Source organism: Falco peregrinus, chromosome 1 (assembly GCF_023634155.1).
Source record: "Falco peregrinus isolate bFalPer1 chromosome 1, bFalPer1.pri, whole genome shotgun sequence".
In the NCBI taxonomy this organism is placed as follows: domain Eukaryota; kingdom Metazoa; phylum Chordata; class Aves; order Falconiformes; family Falconidae; genus Falco; species Falco peregrinus.
In genome coordinates this window covers 112048482-112057974 of record NC_073721.1, presented here as the reverse complement: position 1 = coordinate 112057974, position 9493 = coordinate 112048482, and the positions used below count along the sequence as shown (strand labels likewise).

The 9493-nt window shown below is 41.5% G+C and overlaps 1 protein-coding gene across 2 annotated transcripts in view; it reads left to right on the top strand.

The window, feature by feature from the left end:
- Positions 1-9493, top strand: part of MYZAP (myocardial zonula adherens protein) — a 70637-nt gene continuing 61144 nt past the window's right edge. The window contains exons 1-2 of one of the 2 annotated variants that reach the window (XM_055808484.1): positions 1-4338; positions 5508-5666. In XM_055808484.1, the coding sequence (XP_055664459.1) occupies positions 5610-5666 (57 nt within the window). In that variant the 5' untranslated portion in view covers positions 1-4338; positions 5508-5609. Of the gene's footprint in view, positions 4339-5507; positions 5667-9493 lie in introns of those variants that run through there. The other variant, XM_055808497.1, reaches the window with a different exon arrangement.

Genomic DNA, 9493 nt, shown 5'->3' with positions numbered 1-9493 from the left:
CTTGTGTTACCGTATTAATCATTTGGTAAATATTTCTCTAAAGGCTAGGAATATAGAAATTTCCAGGGGCAGAGTGATGGTCTAACATCCTGTTTTCAACAGTGGGCAATTCCCAGGGCCCCACAGGAAGGCAGATCCCCTCCTTTCCTTCCTCCCATATCTAGTGTCAGTTGTGTCCCAGTAGACTGCTGTCAGTCTCTCTCTGACCATTGCCAGCCATGGGATAAGCCTGATGGATAGCTCTGGCTGGCATCATGCTAGCTATCTCACCATTTTGTCTGACCTAAACCTGATCCTGTGTATACATATCTGTACGTGTATCTTCCTTCAGTACTAGTGACTTCTTTGTTCAGTCACCTGTGGCAGCAATAGGTCTCCAGGTTAATTATAAAAAGCAATAAGATATTTAATTTGTACTACTTTACTTCTATTAACCCACATTAATATCCAGAGCACCACCATTTACTTCTCAGGTTTTATCAGACAGATGCTAGTGAAAATGAGAGCAGAAGTAGGGCAATTGTCCTTCAGTGATTTTTTTTTTTTTTTTTTTTTTTTGTGTGTGTGTCTTTCTGTTCTTGTTCTGCAGCAGGGAAAATAGGTGTTCCAGACAGGTCTGTTCTAAGCATTCATTACTCTCCATACCCCTCTTATATCTGCTTGCTCTGCTTACATTAGAAGAACACTGCTGGTCTAAAATCAGCAAGATTAAGTTGTGATAACTAAAATTCAATGTTAATCAGCTGTCTTGCATGTGACTATATGTGCATTTAAAAAAAACTCTGGGAGTTATACTTAGACAAAGGTAATGGGAAAAGAACACCCCTTGCAGAAGCTGCATTTTGGAATAAATGTAGCAGCCCTATAGTGCTTGCTGTCCATGCTGAAATACTTAGGCAAAACCCAGACCTGCAACAGGAAGAATTTAAATACATCTCTTGACATATGCCATTTCTGTTTCCCCCTGCCAGGTGAAGATGAGATTCTGCCCAAGTGAGCTATAGAGTATATCCCCTATTAGGCCAGCTCAAGGAGGCCTAATAGAACCCCATGAATTACTCAGTCCAACTGCTCTGGTAGCTTGTCAAACTCTCAGATAACTACTCCCAAAGATTTCCAGAGGTGGGAATCTATAATAAATAAATAATATAAATATAATTATAATTATACTTATAAAATAACCTATAGTAAACTTCTCAAAGGAGTAGCCTGGGTAGGCCAGAAATGCAGCAAAAAGGCCTTAGCATGGTGAAGTTAGGAGAAAGAGAAAGAATAGCAGTTAATCTTTCATGGAAATTCAATTTTCAATTTAATGCTAATGATGCCTTTTAGAAATCGATATCTACAAAATATATTATTAAATATCTACAAAATATATATCTATGCCTACAAAATATATTATTAAAATTAATTCAGGCAGCTAAAGACTTCATCAACAGACATGGTTTGAAATCTTTTACAAAGGCATGTCAGAAGCACTAGAAATAGGGCAGGCATCTAAACAGAAAAAGAGAAAAAGGAGTTGAGTGATACAAAAGAGAACCAGCCTTCCCCAGAGCCCGCAAAGAGTTTGTCATAATATAGTCACTGTGCGTGGCTTTCTGTGTATTTTTTTTCTGCATTTCCCTTGGATTCAAGTAGTTATATTAGGTACAGTAAATCTTGGGCACATTCTGAAATGCAGGGAAAGTAGAAGAATTTTATGGAGGCTCCTGCCATCCAAATCTCCTGATTGGAATACGTTTACGGAATAAGTCCACGGAGCCCATGGAAGTGAATGGGTCTTTTAAGTCATTTCAAAGGCCTTTTGGTTAAGTACTCTCTGCTTTTTGTTGTGGTTTTCTCTGGAGGGAGAAACCTGATGGGAATAGTTCCACTGCAGAAACAATTTAATTTCATAGTATAAACTTTAATTTCTGAATTATGAGTGATCTTGCAAATTGGTTTATATCCTTTTGTAGACTAGCCTTTGTCACTCAATCTGCAGGTCTATTTAGATTTCACATTATCGTCAAGCAGGCAGAATGTCAGGAAATCCTGCTCTGTTGGTCCAAGTCACTGATGTCGGTTTGATCTATTTCAAAGTCTGTAATATTTCTTGAAAGTGCCTTCCTGGAATAGCTCAGATCTCTTGCTCTGTGATCAGGACCCAGAACCATGCAACTCTCAACTGCATTCTTGCTAACTGGATGATGCACCATATGCAGATGAAGGAAAAGCAAACTCCTCCTGGGCTGAGGTAGCCTGAAGGATGACACACTGGAGGTATTTAAGTGCTTAAGTGTGTTAATCCATTTCCTTCGTAGGACTGGGTCTTTGTTGGAGGGTCATTTCCCTGAGTAATATTTAGTCATTGCGGTTGAGCTGTTAGTAAGTACTCTTAACTATTTAGTCCTCCCTACGCTTCCTCCTAGTAACTTTACTTCAGTTAGGCATAACAACATCTACTGTATTGATTATAACTTTACTTCTTTTTCTATTATTGCAATGACTCATGCAAGAGGAAATGAGACAACTCTTGGTGACAGGATAAGAAAATTTCATTATCTTGTAGATACAGATAGGTCTACTAGAACATTTTTTGGAGCTGGAGGGACTGAAAACTAATCAAGTTTTCCTGATTAAAGTCCTCTGATACCAAAGGTTCAGTATGACCTGATATTTTAAGGTTAAAATACCTCCCCTTCCACCTTATTTTCTTTTTATATGACTTCTGATAAACTGCTTTTTAGTATCTAGAAAGAAAATAAATAATAGAACCAGATCTTCCGCTTGTACTTCACAACTTTTATGCACAGCTCCCTGTCCCAGCTATGTGTGCAAACAGGCAATGGGCTGGGAGAGTCAGTAAGAACTGATAAATTCCCATATGTATCATTCTGAGATGGGGAACATGGAGGTCTGAAACTGGATCTAAATCAATGGGGAAGCCAGACAACCAGGAACTTCTGTAGCATCTGTGCAGGTGTTCTAGACATGTACCTGGTTCCTTTGTTAGTTAGAAAAACGTACCATCATCCTCTGCCCTGAAGCAGAGCTGAAGTCCACTACTTGCTGTTCTGGCCTTCTATCATAAAATAGAGGAAGCAGAATATAGTTCTTCCCCTTCTTCCTCTTCTGTGTTTCCTTTCCTGTGGGGAAGTAAAGATGAAATATGTCTCTTCTTCCCCTTTGTAAGGTAAAAGAAGTCAGTCAGATACAGTGATTTCCTGTCCTTAATGCTCCCATTCCCTGAAATATGTACATTCCTTACACTTATAGAAGAACTTTCACGCCAGAATTTGTTTCTGCCTCTAAAGTTTCCTTTTTTCCTACCACAATGCAATACCGATACCAGACTTTTGGAAGAAATTTATCCTTTGATATTATCTCCAGGGAGTAAAATAGGATTTTAAATACAGCTACCTAACAATGTAACTGTGGTGCTCATGATGGGGTGTGCCTGTTTTCTACTTCCCTACCCACCTTAATCAGTTCAATTATGTGACCTGGTCAAGTCACACCCCTACGTGAACAATGCTGCTGCTCCTGTGCTGCATTACTTTTACATGATATTTATGCTGAACTGTCCTGCTTGCATGGACTGACTAAACCAAAACCTGCTGGTGAAGAATGAATGACAGGCTTCTGGCACTGCACGTGTGTCTTGGGCCACATTGCTGTGGGCTGTGACCCAGTTGTTAACTGGATGGGAGACTTATCTGAAAGAGGAAATAGTGAAGATGAATCAAGAGGTGGTACTTTTTCTGCTGAATCAGAACTGAGTTGATGCCCTGTAAGCTTCAGCAAAATCTGAAGTGATCCTATCTAAATCACTAAAAATCTGTGATTGAAAAATGACAATGCTATTTTTTTCATTCATATGTGGCCATATATTCATGGTAGAAGAAACTGTCCTATATTTGCCTTGATGTATTTCATATCTCTCAGTTCATTTTAGTAAAATCCAAGCTTTTATTTTTTATTTAATAAAATAAAAGCCATGACTATAGCTGTGTAAATATTATGACTTATAGACATGCTCATCAAAAGCCTTCCCAAATAAAGCTAAAAATAGATATCTTTCCTGAAATACATGACCTTCCAGGGCTTTGCAGCTGCCTTTAAAATCTTAGCAGTAATTTTTATTTCACTATTAATTGCATTTTGACATTGTGAGTCTGAAAATCACAGCTACCAGGTGTAATCCTTTTTTTTCTGTTAGGTGCACAAACTGTGTGAAATACACTGGCATGCATATATATGCATAAAAGTACATGGCAGAAACCTCTTACTATTATTATTACCTGATTGGCTTTGATGGACTTGCTCTATGTTCTTGCCCAGATGCGGTTTTGAGTAAGTAATCCATTTTCTTTTTTCCTTTCTGTCTCTTTCAGAGAAAATGGTAGTGCACATTGCATTGTGTTATTCATTGAGCTATCTAGCATTTTGTGGCTTTATTGATAGATAGTTAAAAAGTACTTTGAGAATCTCAGCAGGAAGGTGGACTTTAAGTAGGAAGTAGGACAACAATTAAAAGCAGAAAACTTTAAAAGAAACATTAATTGCAATTATAGTCTGTAACTCTCCATTATGAGTAACGATGGAATCAATCCATTATTGCAAGTAACTCCAGGAATTTCTTTTTTTATGCAATTTAACCATAACTGAAATAACTGCATAAAATGGGTACCGAGGGCTTTGCAAAATAAAATGTATATTTGCATTTCAAACTCCTGGTGTGAAAATTTCTAATTATAAATTTGTATATGTTAGAACAGCAGGAGAGGCTCTGAGTTTCTGTAGTAATCCTATATTATCCATGTATCAAGAGTGTTAAGTGGCAGCAAACAGTTGTATCGATGGGTTTGATTTGAGAAGTGATATGATGCTTGTGGCTAAACCAAGCTGGACATTTAGATAGCTGTATGTGTTATGTCACTTCAAAAGAGTAACTGTAAACCACAGTAGCTCCAAATGCAGCAAAGATGTATTGGCCAGTGAAAGATGAAATACTGCTCAAGACAAGAATTGTACGATATATATTGGTTTGTATATTGCATATAAGGGGACCTATGACTACTGAATACAGTTTGATATGCATCAAGGTGTTTCAGCCTGTGTTAGCAGGTTAAAATTTTCATGCTAGCTGTAATGCCCAAAAAAGAGAGCTTGAGAGTTACAGGATGCTGAGCTGAGTTTCTCTCTGTAGAATCCAATGGTGAAAGCTAGCAGATAAAAGAAAGAGCTCTGAGGAGAAATAGGTGATCAAGCCTGCAGGTCTTACTAAGTCTGGTTCTGAAATATTTGACAGGCATCTGTCCATTTGATAATCTTTGCTATAAATGGGTTTCATGCCTTAGGGATGATGAAGGCAGAATAGATTTTAATCCCCCTGGAAAGTGAAGGCTATTACAAGTTAATTATAACAACTCATTTTTGTAGCAATACAAATGGGATTTTATAACCTTAATGACCACAAGTGTGAGTCCTTGTTCAATTTGTAACTCTGCAATTATTCCCAGATCCCACAGGATTAATATTCCGGCTGATCAAGAGTTATTGGAACTTTTTTTCTTCCTCTGGACCCTGTCAGCAGTTAGCCTGAAGATGGAGAGGGGATTTTGATGAAGAAAAAAAAAAATCAGCCTTGTATTGTGTCCACATTTAGGCAGTTTGTTAAGGTAAGTCCAGGCTACCCACTCCTGCAGGAATTCTTCAATAATCTGCTGTTCTGTGAGGGCAGACATACTTCCTACTCCATGTATTGTGTGCTCTGTTGCCCATCTTGTGACTGTTGATTCTGTGACATCCTGTTTCACTTTTCCCACAGCATAACAATCTTTGGGTCTTCTGGGAAAAAAACCCCCAACATTTCAGTAATGCTGGCAGTGAGGAACAAGTTAGTCAGCAAAAAAATGAAGAAGGTGCCTACACTTTAAATTTCTTGCAGTTTCTGTGTAATTATATTAGCTGTTTCACAACAACTATTGCTCCAGATATTCATACTATAGTGTCATCTTGTAATTAACTTGCTGTGCCTTTGGATTATTGCAGTCACAAAACACTGGCTGGATTTGAACTGGAAGCTCAGCAACCTGGTCAGCTTATGTTCTGCTACCACACTGTATATTGTCTATAAGCAGTGTGTATGACTGTATACCTGTTGTGTGGTCTGTCCAACTGTAGTATACTGTTGTTTTAGTCAAACCAATTTCCAAGTAGTGATTTACTTTCCATTTCCCCCATCCTGTTTCTGTAAGTTAGTGTCACATCCAAACCCCAGAGAGCATGAAATGCTCACAAGAGCGTACTATGACCCTTGCAGGGAAAAAGAGCTGTAAACTGTAGCAAATCTACTTCAAACGGTATCAGAGTCAGAGAGGTAAGGTCATAGGTCCCGGCAAACAGGGACAAGCTGAAACAAAGCAGCCACTTCTTGGCTTAAGTCTCCATTGGGGGTGAGAGAGAATGGAATATGAGCTGCAGCCAGAAATAAATGTGGAGCTTGCTCTAGGCAAAGACAGATGCTGGCCAGGACAGCTCCTTTCAGAGCAGAGGAGAACTGTTGCTTGCTAGAAGCCGGTCACCTTTACCACTGTTGGTGAGGAGTCTATCATGTCGAGGCTGAAAAGATAGTGGTCAGAGGTGTCCTGTCACAGGAGAGCTATCAAGAAAGCAAACTCGCAATTCAAGGACCTCCTGAGTCAGAAGTTGTAGACGTATCTTCATGTTTTATAGCCCTCATAGCTTATCTTCCATGACTTTATCCAGCTGCTTTTTGAGAGCATTTATACTTTTCGTAATTGGAGTATTCTCTGCCATAATTTAATTTCACACATAAATGTGGTGCCTGGCTTACTTCAAATCCATTGTTCCCAAGCACAGGAAATAACAAACAGCCATTCCCCATTCATTTCTGCATACCAGTCATGATCTTCTATGCCTCTTTGCCCATTCCCCACCACTGTCTTTTGTCTCAAGATGAAGATCCCAATTTATCCTGTCTTCATCCAAAAATAATTCTATAACTCGGAGTTTTTTTGCAGCCCTTCTGTGTGCACCTCATTGCTGGAACATCTCTTTTCCTTTTTCCTGCCTGGGGGTACCAGATGTTCACTCAGTACTAGCAGCTGGTTTTATAATCCCTATAGTTTATCAGAGCTTTGGGGATGGAGAAGAAGTTATTCCAAATGTTGCTTTCATGCAAACAGCGGTATTGGTTGATTTATTATTTTTTTCTCAGTCTCACTTCTATGTGTTCACCTCAGCTTTGGCAGAGTTTAGAGATTATGAGGTATTTTCAGCTGTTTACTATGCGCACAGCCTACACATGGCTGAAGTGACTGCAGGTGGGTGCATGGGATGCACATCCAACCAGCAAGGCAGAAAACAAGTTAGACTCCTTACTACACTTGTGCAGTTTGCAGGGGGAAGGGAACAAGGTGATTCATAGAGTACGCAAAAAAAAAGCTGGGGGGAAGGGAATGAGATGATTCACAAGAGTATCCAAGAAAAAGCAGACTACTAACCATGCATGCAGGTTATTCTTTCTTGGAGGATTTTCATTTGAGGGTGTGCCAAAAGTAGAAGATGCTGCTGTTCAAACACATAGTTCTAAATCCAGGTAGACATGTCCTGCTGCTGCTTTCCAATAAATGGCAAGAGCTGCTAGTAACGTAGAAAAAAACTGAGAAAACTGTATTTTTATTATCTTTATATTTGTAATATCCATGGACAAGTCTTTTCCTCACCTGCACCAATACAATTTCCATCAAAATTATCAAAATTCTCAAAGTTGATGCAGACCTTGCAAATTCTCCCAGGGATCTGATGATTGTGCCTTGCTCTCGTGCGCTGTGGCATATGGGAAGGGAGGTCCTTTCCCATAGTGTGGCACAAGTTTAGTCTCTGTGCCTGTTCTGAGAAGAGCAGTTCTCCTGCCTGTGCCTTGCAGTGACTAGACAGCCCTGTGTACACACCTTTTCCCAGAGGGGAATGAAGTCCTGAAGGCATAACGTCTCACTAACCAGGAGAATCTCATAGGTATATGAACTCCTTCCCAGCTGAAGCCACAAAGGCCACTAGCTGGCTGCATACCAGAATTTAAATTGAGACACTTCTGCTCACCAGAATGACCAGGAACAAGTAATGACCACTGCTAAGGTGCAGCCCAGTGGGTAGGCAACATACCCATGCATTGTGAAGGAACATGTTTCTGTTCCTGTTGCTGAAGATAAGCCTATTCTGCACCTGCAAACCCACTCTGAAAGCAGCATTACAACCAGGAGTTAAGACAGTGGATGATTCAAATGGAAATGGAGTTCTTTGTAGGTTCAAGACACCTTCGCACAAAAAATATTGTTTAACTTGCAGCCAGTCTTGAGTTGAAAGAAATCCAAATACAAGTAGTTGTTTTAACTCATGTACCTTGGGCTATGTTACCTTCCTCAGGTGGAGGAAAGAAGAGTAGCTAGGAAAGCAACAGAAAAGATGCTGAATACTAACTGCAGACCCTTCACTCCTCTGGGCCTGGGCAATGCTTTCTTCCTCTCTTTCTCAGATCCTTGTCATGTTGATAGCTCAGTATCTTGTCCTGGGGAGAGGGAACTGAGAGGCTGAAGAGAACAGACCCACTGTACAGAGGGTGAGGCACTGGTAGTTGAGTGCAGTTTCCATTTTTCCTATGCAAGTTACTTCCCTCTCTTCAGCATTCTGCAGATCAGGAACCCGCGTGATCATTAACCTCATAATGGGCAAGGACATCGCATAGCCATAACTGCATTTTCTCCCCGTCTTAATTATTTCAAGGTAATTACATGGAGACAGAGGATAATCTATTTCAAAAATGCTGTTGTAGCTATTTGATCTGCAATTTCTTTCAAACAAAAGCATCTCCTTTGCTTGTAACTCCTTTGATTACAGAGGCACATGCTGCTTGTGACCAACACAGGAGGCTGCAGGTGAGGATGGCTGTGCGCTGAGGCCTGTGAACAGCCCAGCAGAGCCATGGTGTTCCTTTAGCCCGGACGCTGGAGGAGCTGAGCATCTGGAGTGCTAAAGTCCGTGCCTGCAGCCTGGCTCAGGGCCAGCTCCCTCCAGTGTGCCAGACTCACCTCCTCCTTGGACCTTTGGTACTAAGGCTTCGGCTGCCACTCGGGCAGTGCGCTGCGGCAGCCTTGTGCCTGGCACGCCAGGCCGCCGGGGGCCGGGTGCGTGCTCATCGCTCCGGTACCCGTTGCGGGAGCAGGGCTAAGGGGCTGACCCGCCCGGGTGGCTCACGCACCGCTGCCGGGGGGGAGGAGGGGGCGGCAGTGCCCTGCTTTCACGGCGCTCAGGGGTGGGTACCCGAGAGCAGGCACTGAGTGGCCTCCAGTGGCTCCTGCGAGCCCTGACCCCCCAGTTCCACTGCCCGGAGGGGGCTGAGTGACACGTGGCCCCGTCCGGGTCCCCCCCACCTCCCACCGAGCCCCCCTGCCCGTGCTGCACCCCAGCGCTCCCGGGAGCTGCG